This window comes from Alligator mississippiensis, chromosome 11, assembly GCF_030867095.1.
Source record: "Alligator mississippiensis isolate rAllMis1 chromosome 11, rAllMis1, whole genome shotgun sequence".
Taxonomy (NCBI): domain Eukaryota; kingdom Metazoa; phylum Chordata; order Crocodylia; family Alligatoridae; genus Alligator; species Alligator mississippiensis.
Window position 1 is genome coordinate 3,948,520 of NC_081834.1, and position 15,039 is coordinate 3,963,558.

Consider the following 15,039-nt stretch of genomic DNA (forward strand, 5'->3'; position numbering starts at 1 on the left):
CTCTAGTCTTCTACCTGCTACCCTCATTTGGAGAATTTGGGGGGTTTTGTGTTTAGGGGTGCACTGATATATCGGTTGGATATCAGATCAAAACCGATAAAAGGAGAAATGATGTTATCGGCTATCGGCCTTTTTATGGTCATTGTACCCAATAATTACGGCCGTGTGCCCGGAGTGCTCTGGTGAGCATAGTCTGATCCCTGCACCCCTTTCGAGCCCGTGGCAGACTACAGGACATGTCTACAGGACATGTGTGGGAATAAGGCGGTCACCGCCTTCCTCAGCAAGGGCCGGAGCAGGCAAGAGGCGTGTGTGTGCGTGCGCGTGCACACACACTATAAATACAAAACAAACAAACAAACAAAAGGTTTACTCATGTCAGTAGTTTAAAGTGCCTTGCACTATTAATAAATACCAGTTATTGGACGGATCAGCTTCAGCCAAAATGGTTGGTTAATCATCAGCTATTGGTATCAGGCAAGAAAATCTTTATCGGTGCACCCCGACTTGAGTTTTGTCCAGACCTAGGCTCTCTAAGGACAACCGTGTAGAAGACCCTGTTTGAAGACGGGAATCAAGAGAGTATCACCAGGGTGGTGTTGAAACTGCGTTGACTTATGGGTACCTATACTGGGATTTGCACCCAGATTTCATCCATCTGTTAATACGGGGAAACTCCAAAGTCATTAAAACGCGGAGGATCAAAGCTATAATGCAGATGTAGGAAGGCGGACCATTTTAAAGGTTTATTACTATTGCAGTTGTAGGGGTACCAAATAAGATGACGATGCTGCCCATTTGGTGCTTTCCAGGCAAGTCCTAGTACTGAACTGTGTTCTCAGCCGGCTTGCGCTCAATAGAAAGCGGAAGAAAAAGCCCTTTGGTATTTTGAGCAATGTCAAAATACTGAACCGTAGGAAAAAGACATGTTCTTTGCTTTAAGCTTCTTGGAGAATATCATAAATCACTGGAAGAAAAGGCCATTTAAAAATTGCCAAGGCTATATCAAAAGAATGTTTGACATTGTTTAATTAGCAATGATCACAATACATTGGTTTGCAATACTTCCCCGCCGCTCCCCACAATAAAAACATTTCGCATGTTGACAAAGAGAAGCTTTGCATAGGGTTCTTCAGACAGCCACATCAAAGAAAAAGACCTGGCCCCGTCCCTGCCCGAACAGTAAATTGAAATAAAAGGCTGTAAAAACAGATTGTTGATTGCCGCAAGTTCATAACTGAACATGCAGAGTTATCACAAGAGTATTGTTAACACCGCTTGGTTGCAGAATTCCTTCAATAGATATAAAGTTTCCATGGAAACAAAATGACTTTACAATTCTTAAAGGATAATTTATTACAATTTTTTTCTTCGTATGTTCTCTTAAGCGAAGAAGCTCAAACTAGGGTATGCAGAGCAGAGCCGAGCATGCCTACTGAACCGGGCCCTCGGGGGACTACGGCAGGGGAACGCAGGCTGAGGATCCTGATGAAGCACGGGTAGCAAACATGAGGCCACGTGCTCAGCCCTGGCAAGACGGCAGCAGCTCGGGGCATGCCCAAAAACAAAACTTTAAGGCCTAGGGAGTTTCACTGATAAAAACCCAGGCATCCTTAGATGCCTAAGGAGTTAGGCAGGTGTTTTCAAGGCCGCTCCCTTGGCCTGAAGTGCCTCCCTTCCACCCAAATCCTTTGCCGATATGAACCTTATTATTGATATAAAATCTTTGCCCTGAAATTTGTATCAAACCCAACACAAGTTCCAGGCTCTGCAGTCATTTATAGATTCATAGACGTTAGGGCTGGAAGGGACCTCGGGAGATCATCAAGTCCAGCCCCCCGCCCCAGGGGCAGGAAGTCAGCTGGGGTCAAAGGATCCCAGCAAGAGAGGCGTCCAAATACTTCTTAAAGGAGTCCAGAGTAGGTGGAGGAGTCTGTTCCAGGCCTGGGGGCTCGGACAGTAAAGAAGTTTTTCCTTATGTCCAGCCTAAAATGATTTTGGAGGAGTTTGTGACCATTCGATCTTGTCATCCCTTGGGGCGCTCTGGTGAACAGACGTACACCCCTGCTGTCCTTTGCACACCCCGATGTACGTATGTTGGGAAAGTTCCCCTGACCATTCGATTCCCTAATCAAAGCCAATACTGGAGTCCTTATGGAGGCATCTCCCCCGCTCTGGGCACCCCCGGGAGCCCGAGGTAGGGAAAGACTGCAAAGCCGTTTCACTCTGCACTTCCTTTGCTATAAACAGTTCTACGCACGTTATATATTTTGTTATAAAAGCAGGCAGAACCACCCGACGACCGTTTCTCGAAGCGATGCGGCTGCGAAGACCCTTCAAATACAGGGGACGCTGGACTGGAGCGGTAACTTGAATCTGAACTTTTAACTCTCCTTGCCACAAAGTGTGCAAGAGCTTGCCAACAGGTAGGTTGCTAGTGCCGAGTACTGCCGGTCACGCCGACCCAGCGGTTCCACCTCTGTCCCTTGTCCGGGAATTGTATCGTGGGGCAGGTCCTGCGTGCCGCGGGTTGGCAGAGCTGAGCACGCTGGACTCGCCAGCTCCTGAGCCAAGCAAGAGGCGATGGGAATAGCAAAGAAATAAGACATTGCACGACTGTGCAAGAGCTCGTCTCTCATCACACCACGCACACCGTCACAAAATGCAGCGGGGGAACATCTATCAGTACTTTACAAGACCGTCTATTCAAATTCACACTCAGTTTTTGTTCCTTTTTAACACCTCTGGAGAAGATAAGGCACTTTAGCTAGTAAATATTTTATAGTCACAAAGGACAGGTAGAGACACGCCTCCTCCACCTTAGGAAAAGTAGCTGCCATCTAATGCAAGCCTTGGGAACCACAAAGAGCAACCTGTACGTTTTTAAGAGCCAAACAAAGCTAAAACACATTACAGCCCGCACAAGAAGCATCTTCACTCGGATGACGGGTAGGTCAGCAGTTCACGGCAGTTGATTGAGCCGTGTTCAAAGCTAACAAATAAAACGGAATATAAAATAAATCTTTTGCCAGAAAAGTGCGTTTTAGGAGAAGCTCCCGCTCGATCCCCAACTTAGAAGAAAATATTCATAAAAAACATCAGTTATTTTCATGTTTATCCATTTCCTTTGAAAGTAAATGTTAAATGGAGTTTTTCAGTTACATTTGCAATAGGAAAGATAAGTCTTTTAGCCATATTCAAATTATTTCCATTCAATAAGTAACTCTGTGTTTTCACATTTTGTAGATATAAAAAAACCCCCCAGAATGTCTATCTTTAAATCTTCTATGCATATTGAGCCTGCAGCTACAATGTAACTCTTCTGTTAGGAGGGGTAAAATAGTCTCCAGATGAAAGTAGATTTTGAAAAATTTTTAGAGCCCAGGGGTTCATTTTTAATGAGCCGTTACTTTAAGTACTGCATAAAAAATACAAGAAATTGATAGTCCATTTAGCCTGCACTATACCTAATGCAAAAGTCATTAAGATGCATTATTCTTAATGTTCATCATATGATCAGTAAGTGTACAAGTCTTTTTAAAATTGTGAAGCACACCCACAACTCTCACATGTGATTTTTTTTTTCAAAATACCTAAATATATTAAAAGAATATATTATGAACACTATAGCTTACTTCAGCGCGTTGATACAAGCAGACAAGTGCACAAAAACACAGCACAACGGATGAGCGTGAAAACGTCACCGTTTGTTACAGTATACCTACGTAAGACAGCATGGCTTTCATTTCTTCATCGCTTCGAACAGTAATCCGATCACCATCCTCATCTTCATCTGGGAAGCGGGGGAGGAAAAAAAGTATAACGTTTATTAAAAATGAAGCAAGACATTTACTTTTTGAATTTTGACGAGCCAAACGTTGCTTGCTTATTTAACGCGAACAACTGACCATTTCCAAACCAACACAAATAAGCAGAAAGTTCGGCAATTATATAAATAACCCTGACACGACTGCACGTATCGTCCTCGCCGCCTGGAACTTGGAAATGTAAGGTGGCACAAACACAGGCAGCAAGACCCAGGACCCGAAGGATCTCCAGCGTCAAGAGGAAGAGGAGGGCAGAAGGATGCTCCTGCGCCGGCCGGGTTTACTAACAGCCTCCTGGACACTCACAGAGGCGATCAGCACATCGGAAGACAGGGGCCATGAACAAAGCACGTAAAACTTTGCTCTCGTGCAGTTTACGATGCTATCAGACTCTCTCCATGAAATCAGAGACTTCGGCACAGCAGATTACTCCTTACACGAGTGCACCGAGTCGTTCTGGTGACACTCACTAAATGCAGAGCGAGGTGGAGCAGTTCCTTAATGTGTCTACACCCTTGACCATGGAGTTTGGTTTCCACAGCTATTGATAGTCCACCAGATAAACCAACGGTGCAATCTGCTCTACCACGCACCCTTCCTCTTACTGTAAAACCCCGTGTGCTTCAGCTTATTCCTTCCCCCCGCACGCTCATGGGTCCTGTTACTCTCTTCCCTTCTTGCAGCTCCCTGACAGCAAGGCACAGGTTTCTACCATGCATAATAATACAGTAGCATCAAATATGTCCCTATTTACATGCCCATCAGTTTAGGCGAGCACCAAATGTAGTGTACAGATTTAAGCACTGCGTGAACGTGGGTGAAGAGAGCGCACGGTGCCCGGACAGCAATGCAACGTGGTCGCAGCTCTGGAACCGGCACTCGGGCACCGGCGCGACGTACCTTGTGCCGTAAGGAAAGATGCTGCGGTTGCACTGGGGAGACAGGAAAACACAAGAAGGTGCAGCAGGGCTTCAGCACAGCAAAGCATTTTAAAACACTAATTAAGATCTAACGTAGGAATGCGTCTTCTGATCTCGGCTAACGGCTGGGAACGCTCAGCCGCTACCGCACACGGAGCTACGCAGTAACCAGACACGCTGGAAGGCCCTTCTCTCAATCCAAAGCAAAACGGTGGGTTGGGCTTTATTTTTTTTAAAACTAATTTCCCTTTTTGCTGTTTTTTCCCCCATTTCTGATTGCCGCAATGTAAGCGACGCTGAAGTTGGTACTTTGAAGATACAGCGTTCCTTTGGCACGTATTTCCCCAGGTTTGCAAACTAGACTTTCCCACCAGGTCTGGTGGCCTTTTACAACTGTTTTTAGCCAAAGAAGCTTAAGGGTGGCAGTATCAAATGAATGCATCGTTTTAGGCTGGTGATGCCCGTTGCAGGCAGCTCACATATGCAGCATTTCTGGGATACACATGCATGGGACTGGGAAAGCATTTTTTTCCCCCCTCCTGCTACTGTGTGTGTCACAGGGGTTGCTTTTTTGTTGCAGTGATTTTTTTTTAAACACTTCCTCAAAAGTGGGTGTTGATGCAGCCCAGGCTGGGGATGGGGGCTGGGCTGTGCCGCTGGGACTTAAAACCTGGAGTTCCTGGCAAGAGGGTCTTGGCCCTCTGCCCGGGATCAGACAGATTGGGGTCAGGAAGGAGTTTCACCCCATGGTCAGACTGGTGCAGACTGCAGGGGTTTTGCCGTCCTCTGCAGTGGCAGGGTATGGTAGAGACCTGGGATCTCAAGTGTATTTTTAACAACCTTTACAGCGGCACCATTTCCCCCCGGCTTTACCTGCGGACGGTTAGGGTGTTTTGTCTTGTGTTGCACCACGCTAGACAATGAATTGATATAGGATGGTTTGGATAGAGATGATCCTGCCTCAGGCACAGGTTGGACTAAATGACCTCTTAAGGCCCTTTCCAGCCCTGCTTTGCTATCATTCAAGAAACTGAGGCACGTGGCTCTCACTGGAAGTTGATGGGATCTGGGGGTCTCAACTCCTTTTTGCCCGTTAACATGAAAGCCTTAGCACATAACGACACAAAACTTGCTGCTCTTTCCTCAGGTGAAAAATCACCTCGGCTCACGATTACGTACATTCGTTCCAGGCCAGATCCAAATCAGCCGGGCAAAGGACTTTGTTCAGCTTGCTTTTGACATGCAAGAAGATCATTGCAAAGCTTTAACGAGCTGGAGGGACAGCAACTCCAAAAGCGGGGAAAAAAAGAAGAAAGAGCGTTAAATGAGTAAGAGGAAAAGTGTGCAACCGAAAACACCGGCGGGGCTCGAATGCATGTATTTAGTGGAGCAGAAGCACCCGTCACTGGCAAGATGGCTGTTGAAAGGATGGCACCACCACCTTCTGCAACAGAGCTGATGCCTGGAAATTTAACTGGTATGCTGCCAGGTTGCTAAAAATACTCGCTAGGGTTACCAGCCTGCAGCCAGCAAGTCATGAATGATGAAAAGATTAGGAAGAGTTAGTGAGATGAGACTGAATGTTTCCTTGCCTGAAAACATTAGAGGCAAAGGGGAGGGGTTGACATGCTATTTGGCTGAGAACAAAACTGTAGCTGTGCCAGCGAGAGAGAAGCCGCTGTTAGAATAGTGGCCACAAAGAAAACGCTGGGAACAGAGGTAATAAAGGGACAAAAATAGACCAGGAAAAAAGTATTTAAAGAGAGAAAGGGGCAGAGGCCAGCACTGCGAACAAGCCTGACTTGAGAGGAAAAAATTGCAGTGACAAATAGAGGAAAAATGAGTCTGATAGCCCATTTGGAAAACACCCTAGTAGCCCCAAGATCAGGCAGGATTCGCTTCTAATGCTAGATAGACCTCCTCGAGACTATGAAGGGAACAGGAACACTGCAGACGCCGAGGAAAGACAGATAATTACCTGGCATTCAAAGACAACGAGCATAAAACAAATCAGGAGCATTGATTTATTTTTTTTAAATAAAAATCAGAGACTACACTTCTCATGTGAAGTGCACAGGCTCTTTGCCGTCCACCCCACCAGAACATAACTAGCTATAGCCCCCAAACTGGCTCTATCCGATATGCCGGTTCAGAAAGATTTCCAGGCTTCTCCACTTGCCTAGAGCACAGCTATATGATTTTCCAGCACATTAGAGAAGCAAAAGTAGAACCAAAAAGCCTATGTACTGGCTGGATTTTGCTAATGTCACTGAAAATGGAGGAAGAAATCCTAGCAAGACACCAAATAGCGTGCAGCAGATGGTAAACAAATATTATGAAGCAATCTTCGCAAAATCTGCAGCGTGTCACAAATATACAAAATGGCAGCGTTTGGATAAAAGGATCATAACCGGCCATATGCCGCTCGGGATTTTATTTGTCGCCACGTGGAACGCAACGGTGAAACCCGCGTCGGGGCCACCGGCAGGAGACACGCTGCAGATAGCAATAACTAACCAGGCAGTGGGAGAGACCGCGCGTGATGGCAATTATCCGCCTCCGAGAAAGTCATCGAGCAGGTGAGAACAAAGCTTCGAGCCAGGAAAATGGAGGCGTTTGATATGGAGAGAGTAACCAGGAAATCCAGCATCAATATACATAGCATATTTTAGCTGCCAGTGAAATGGCAGGGGGAATTGTTCTGTGCAGATGTAAATGGCAGACGAGAGACACGAGCTGAAAGCGCAGCAGCAGATGTTAGAGGACTCAATGAAATACGAATTTCCAGGAAAGTTCTACACATGGTCCCATTAATATGGGCTACTGATCTGATTGCAGTGACTATTAGTGGTGCATGAAGTTCAAACAAAGCTAATGTGAGATGAGGGAGATGTGTGAGCGTGTGATGGGGGGGATAACAAATCATAAACGAAACGGCAAGGCCTGCAGCCCTGTTTTGCTCAGGTCCTTGCAGGAAGTCCTAGCTTTGACTCGGGGCCGGATAAATGTCCCCGGCAGGGGAAGTGAGGTTAACAAACCCCGATCATCGGTGCCGGGTATCTGATTAATGAAACCATCAACATGAACTCAGACGCTACACACAGCAGTCGAGGGCTCACGAAGCAGGGGTGCCGCCAGCCTCCCAGGCCTTGGATCAAATGATGGAGAGCGAAGAAGAGCCCTGCCTCCAGTATCGCCGCTCGCAGGCCAGGTCCAGCCCGCTACAGCTCTTTTTGTAGCCCCATCTCGGCTAGGGAAAGGCCTCGTGCAGAAAACAGGGGGAATCTTCCCTCTAGCACAAACTGCACACGCAACACTCATCAAATAAGTATTAGACCCGAGCGAAGGGACGGCTCCTTGCCCTCGGGGAAGCTACAGCCTTCGGTCTTATTCCTAGTGGCATACAAGGACCGGAGCCCTTCGCTGCCGGTTCTTCTCGGGAAAACACGGTGACAAGAGCCACAGCGATGAACAGGATGCAAAGAGGGCTAATAAAACAGACAAATCTGCAGCTAGGGCTCCGACGAGAACTTGATGACAGACTTCAATCGCAGCAGTACTGCAGCTTATTCGTCCACATTAGGTACAGGTGAAATATGGACAAATGCAACCTGGAGTTTGGAGGCGACGCAAGTCATTCATTCCTCAGATATCGGTGGCTCCCTGCAGCTGGTCAACGTGCCGCCCAATAATTAAGGAAGGCGTGTTTCCCCACGACTCTCGTCCCTGCTCTGCAAAGAACTGCACTTGGCTCTCACCGTCACCAAGAAATAGGGAGAATATAGATGAAAGGCAAGCTACCTGACTCCCGTAGGAAGGACAGAAAACTAGAAACACGGCATCTCTTGAGGATTTAATCTATGGCAGGAGAGGTTGAGGTGGGGGCAATTTTGCTGCATTTTTAGAGCTTCCCTAGTTCGTTAGAGCAAGGAAAGCACAGGCTCCAGTGCTCATCAGAGCCACTCCTCTCTCAGACCTCCGATTTTGTTATTTAAATAATGCCCATGCTCTGAATCAGGAGGCATCAGGACTTCAACCCCTGTACCACACTTCCCAGTCTAGCCTCGCAACCGTGTCGCCTTTGCAGACGCGAGGAAATGACCGACCTGAAGCTAGAGGCAGTCACCCCGCTACTGCCGGACGTGCCCTGCGCACAAGACACCTTCCGACACTGCTCGTCGCGCGCGAGAGGAGGGAGCGTCTGCTCACGGATGAGACTAAATGTGACAAGCTATCAGCAAGCATTTGTTCTTCGACTGTCTCGGCAACCTGCGGAGGATGTTGAAATATGAAGAGAGCCGCTTTTCTACTAGAAAAGAAAGGCCTGTCAAATAAAGAGTCAGCTGACTCGCAAAGGAAAGGCCCTAACATACCTGAGCTGGGATTTCAATACGGCAACTTCCTAGGCTGCCCGGACAGGTACTGCGCTATACTCGGTACCATATTTCTCTTAAAATCTCCAATTTGCAGCTCTTTTGTTTTTTCTTAAACCGAGGGTTAATATGTCAAGCAACCATCACAGACCTACAAGCACTTTTCACTTAATTCAAGCAATGCAACTGCTGAGAGGAGTAAGAGCATGAGAAGGTCACGCTGGTAATTAAAGCTTTATTGTAGAAATATGCTCACTCAAGATGTGATTAAATAATAAAATATGACTTAGCTGTGTTTCAACATTAAACTTGCATTAATGCATAAATATTTAACTGTAACATATAATGTATGTAAGCATTATTTATTTAAAAAACGACAACTCCATAATGCGTGCGGAGGAGCCTGGACCAGACACACTCGAGACAGGATTTACAAGCCATACTTACATTCAAATGCCGTTGTGGTTGCATCAGGCAAAACTTGGCCGATGACATCCTAAACAACGATACAGGACAGAATTAGTCATATGTTATTGGGAAGCACTCAAGATGTTTCAGAGTGAAAATTCAAACGAGCTGCTCCTTGAAAATAAAATTCAAAAAATCTTCGGGACCCTACGCCTCAAACCCCTAACCACAAACATTTAGCACAAAACCAAGTCGTCTGAAATGATGGTTTCCTTCTGTTCCCCCCCACCCCACACACCACGCAGAGGGAATAAGCGCCTTGAATCGCTTGATCCGGACTTCAGAGCAGCGATTCTGCACCGCCTGGTCTTGCAGTTTATAGAGTTTATTTTATCCTTGGGGCATGCAGATGCCTGCGTACTGCTTCAAGGCTACCTAAAAGGAGGCTACATGAGAACGAGCCCTCCCTCTGTCCTTCCACCCCAGACCATGCAGGCCGATTGGAAGAGGGGGGCCTCTAGTTTCTGGTTTCATCCTCCCCCTCCAGCCTCAGATTGTGCCTCCGTTTGCTGCTCAGGAAAGAGCAGACCACCACCAATCTGGCCAGGTTTGGGGACAGTCACCTGGGATCTGCAGTTGCTGCGCAGGGAAGCTTTGAGCAAGAGATGTGCCGGCCGCCGTGTCGCAGGCTCACGCTGCAGCGCTGCCCCGACGTACGTGCAAGAGCATCTCCCCAACCAGTGGGGCCAGCATTTTTTGTTTGAATGGAAGTGCAAGTCCTGCCATTCAGAGCCGGTCCAAACTAACCCAACACATTATCTGGACGAGCCAAACAGTGCAAGTCTTTTCTAGCCGCACAGGACAGGCTGCTTTGTTTGAAAAAGCCCTTGCTCCCTTGCCCAGATTTCTTCCACTACAATATTCTTAGGACAGAAGCAAATTCTCTACTGAGGATGCAATCGAGAACCAGGGAATTTCTGCAGGTGTCGCACACTTCTTCTCCAAATAGTGCATTTTTGTGTCAAGTATTTTTATCGGCAGTTGGCATGCCATTGCATTCTGCTTTTCTTGCATGAGACCAAACATGGGAAGCTTTGCTTACCTCTACAACACAAAGGAGCCATTCAAAAAACCAGGGGAAGTTCAATTCAAATTTAACTCTCACCCATACCCTATACGCTGTTGTGAGCCATTGCAAGCTTGCACTAGGTCATGCTGGAGTACGGCATAAATGCACAGTATGATTTTCTCCCCCTTGCTGCTGCCTGGTGTCTCATCCCACAACAGCTTCCCCTCACCATGTCAGGAGCTGATTAGAAATTAAAGCAAATATATTTCTCACGGTATGTACATTTACACTTCTTCAGAGGGTGGGGGGTTTGGTTTGTTTCTCTTTTAGCTCTAAGTATTTCAACCAAAAAGTAACACACAATATGCAGAGAATGAATGTAATGAAAAGGCAGAAAATGCAACCATAAAAGTTTTCCCAAAAGTCAACTGGACCATATTGCATCTCTAAAACTTTCTATTCCTGCTTTCTCATCTTATGTATTTAAATAAACCGACTTAAAAGATTACAGGTTAAGTTGCAAAAGAGATGCATAAAAAAACAAAGGATGCACAATGCAGGTAACTTAATAAATCCATGGAAAGCATAACGTTGAACAACCAAAGAAAGAAAATCACAAATATTTAGGCAATGCAAAACTCAATGTAGTATTAATGGAAGTCTTTGGGCTTAATTATTTCTAGAGCCCTGCAGGTGCTTGGCACAATAGTAAAAAAAGATGTAGCTTCTGTCTCGAAGAGATGACAGTCTAACTATACAAACTCTATGCAAGGAAATAAGACCTTCTCCAAACATAACACTTCCCCTGGTTTAACTAACAGTGTTTTAATATCCATTTAGTTAAACAGTGTGAGTCCCTGCATAGCAACATTCAATTGAGTTTGCTTTAATTGGTAAATAAACCTACTGGTAAACTAAGAGGAGCCCGCGCGTGCAGAAGTTTGCAGGCAACGGACCTAGAAGTTCACGTGGATTTTGCTGCACAAATCCGGGAGAGGTGGGAAGGCGCAGTCGGTGAGAGACGCCCACACCCCAGAGCTGCCAACAACTCTGAGGCCGCCCGAGAGACCTGCCAACGCCCGAGTGTACAATGCAGTAGGATGTGGAAAAAAAAGAGGCGAGATCATCCAAATTCAGGAAGCTCAGGACAGCACGAGTAAAACATACCACCACCCAGCTTTGTGACAAATTAAACAGGAACCGATTCGGCTCCGTCCAGCACCCGATCTTGTTGCTGAATCGGACCAAACGAAAACACCAACATTTTTGAAGATCTAATCGTGAAACCAATCTGGTGTCCAGAATGTCTTTTCACCTGTTGTGCGGAAGCACCGATGTACGTGGACACCTGGGGGACCCTTCACTAACACACCATAATGCCAGCCGAACTTCCAGCAGGCTCTCATCGTCGGTGACGTTCGCACAGAGACCCGGCAGAGGTCACAAACCATAAACTCCTGCAACTCGTGCAGACAACAAGAGATCAATGACCGAGAATAACTAATGCGTTATCTAACAAAGCAGAGGGCCATTAACAGGGAAGAGAGAAGAAAGATGCAGGTAATGGTAGATGAAAAAGGAAATCTATCAAAGCTGATCTGCAGTCAGATGGTAAAACCATTTGCATCTTGGTGACAAGGAAGCTGAAACTTTCAAACCATGCCTTTTTAACCGCAGTGCATGCATTGCTGCCGCTCCCTGGACTCACTCTCCTTGCTGGGAGGTGCAGCTCCGTGCAGGAATTCACATCAGCGCCAAAGGAGCTTTAGGCCCTTTTCTACCAGCCCTCCAGGCGCTCAAGCCCTGGGGCAAAGGGTATGATCCAGATTAACAAAGACAGACAAATCAGCCAGTCATGGCAACCCGATGAAAGATCCTTAAAACAGATCCGGTCATTGATAACCTCAAAGCCTGGAGCTGGATATACAGAGGAAACGTCCAATGATCGGCACGGAGACCCCAACTCTTCCCAGTTATCGGGGCAGTTCACGGCCCTCTTTATTCACAGCAGGTTGGTGAACGAAGGACAAGCGTCACTTCTCTGTCCTGGAGCACGTCGGCAGTCTCGTGTAGCTGACTGGAGAAGTGGAGCCGTTTGGTGTCAAAGCTGCAGCGATGACGGGAGCGGACTGGCACTGCAGCCCCCCGGCTGCGTTGCAAACCCTCACCTTTGCAAGAATGCAACCCACGACCTTGCGTACATGCCCCATTTTACACACGTGCACGGTCCCACATCTAAGGGACAAGCACAGTTTAGGTAACCTCTTAACCCTGCGGATCTGCTACACGCCACTTGGTTAATGATCAGAGCTCTGCCCAGAGGAAACCCTCAGCCAGGATTTGAGCAATTGAATATGAAACCTAATGGGGACGTATCTGTGTGTGCAGAGCAGTGTACTGCATGTTACAACTCCCGGACCATAACCCCACTACCCCCGGGGGGTCACTATATGCCCTTGGGCCAGACATTGGGCAGTTTTGTGCCTCAGTTTCCCTCCCCATGCAACAAGGTGTGGCTGTGCTCTTGCCTACCTGCTGCAATACAGCAAGGCTCGATTCCCACATGTTTGCAAAATGCTTTAGGTCCCCAAGATGTTAACTTGTCAAAAAAAATCACCCCCTTTTAAAAAAATTAAAAGCTCCCACAGCACCCAGTGCTCACCAGCCTGATGGCATTTCCATGTGTGCCACGCCTAGAGGTGCATCTCGACAGCTCCCTTGTGTTGAGGGTGCACACTCGAGGTACACCCTCACCTCTCTTACCCCAGCTCAAGCATAGTCAGGGATGCCCACAAGGATAACTCGGCTTTCCTCGAGCGACCGCGGTTTCCCTGAGGCTGCAGCAACTCAGGCAAAGCAAAGGGAACATCCCTTGGTGCTCTGCTGTTTCTAACTACATCCTCAAAGGTTCAGGCTTCTGGACAAGCTGAGATACGACGGTGCTGCCTACGCACATTTGCAGTACGTATGTCCCTATCTGGGTCACCGGAGCAGGCTGTACTCCGCAAACCCAAGGGGAGGAAGCGGGGAGGGAAGGATATTTGGGGCCAAACAGCTGTGCTGATTTGATTCATGGCCATGCTATGGGCAACCCAAATCTGCTCCAGATGGTGACAGGTGCAGAGAGAGAGAGAGATGCATCATATTCCCACATCCTGGACCAGAAGGGACACGGGGAAGAAGGGGAAAGCAGGGTAGCAAAAAATCAACCATTTAAATAAATATATATTAAAACATGGGATGTTTTTATTTATATTCGATTTTATTTAATCAAATTTTCTGCTAAGATGCTTTTATTAAAAAAAACTATATAAAGACAGCTTTAATTTAAGATATGTTGGACCTCACAGATATCATCATGGGATAGGGATTATAACTTCTAGTTATATACTATTTGAGGCAATATATTCATGTAACCTTTTTTAGAAATGTTTTATAAATAGGTCACAACAGGCCATAGACTAGGTTAGGAGCCCGATCTCCTGGGGTTCCCAGAGGCTCCTCTATAGATTAGTAAAGATGAAAGAAAACTGCTCTACCCAAAGGGACTCGGTGCTCCCTCTAGAAAATCCCATTTAGCATCAATGTGATGCTGAGTTTCAGTTCTCAAACCGTGGATTTGTGTCTCCAGAGATCACAGGCAGACAAGGCTCTTTGGGTAGATGCGATATCTTTTCTGAGACCAACTAAGTAGTTGGAAAAATTGTTCTTTGCAAGCTTTCAGGCAAAAATGCCCTTCTTCCGGCAGAGGGAGATTTTGTCGTCTCCAGAGATCACATCCTTGTTAACAGCAGGATATGGAGATGAGAGAGAACAGACCCGATTACCCACCCCTCAGCTCTCTTGTCTCTGCACGTTTGCGTACACACAGCCAAGCCCTCATCTCTCTCTAAAAGTGCAAATTTCCAAGAAGTTAAACGAATAACGGATATCAAACGAGAAGAATGCACTCTTTGTAGAAAACAATGATTAAATGGAGACTTCCTGACCAGTGATTTAAATCAAACCCACCCTGGGGGAACATGACATCCTCCAACCAAAGTGCATCTCCTCTGCTGCTTACCCTTCACCCTGTCCATGGCCTGGGTGAAGATCACTGCTACTTCACAAGGACGCTGTCCCAATCCAGGCTTCGTCACCCATCCCCTTGCTGCGGTAATGTCGCCAGCTGGGCCTACTGTGCTCTTGCGGCTAGAAGAGGCTTCAGTCATTTGTTAAGTGCTGGGGCAGCGATAACCACATAAAAAGGAACGTACTGACCCGGCTTGCTCATTAAACACACCCAGACAGACCAGGGTATTGACATAGTTAAGAATTTATTAATGCTTCTTGCTCCTGCTCTGAACAGGTCACACTTCAGAAGTGGATACACCAGAGGACTGCAACGTGGCAATGGTGAGCACCAAACCTTGAAAGCACCTCCGCTGGTTCCTAGTTGAACA

General features: G+C 46.8%; 1 protein-coding gene across 3 annotated transcripts in view; it reads right to left on the minus strand.

Annotated features, from left to right (window-relative positions):
• Positions 1 to 15,039, minus strand: part of MAP2K5 (mitogen-activated protein kinase kinase 5) — a 182,996-nt gene that overhangs the window by 163,919 nt on the left and 4,038 nt on the right. For all 3 annotated transcript variants that reach the window (XM_014606136.3, XM_019477698.2, XM_006265731.4), the window contains exons 2-3: positions 9,568 to 9,616; positions 3,726 to 3,793 (exon numbers count right to left, since the gene is read on the minus strand). In XM_014606136.3, coding sequence (XP_014461622.1) covers positions 3,726 to 3,793; positions 9,568 to 9,616 — 117 coding nt within the window. The remainder of the gene's footprint in view (positions 1 to 3,725; positions 3,794 to 9,567; positions 9,617 to 15,039) is intronic.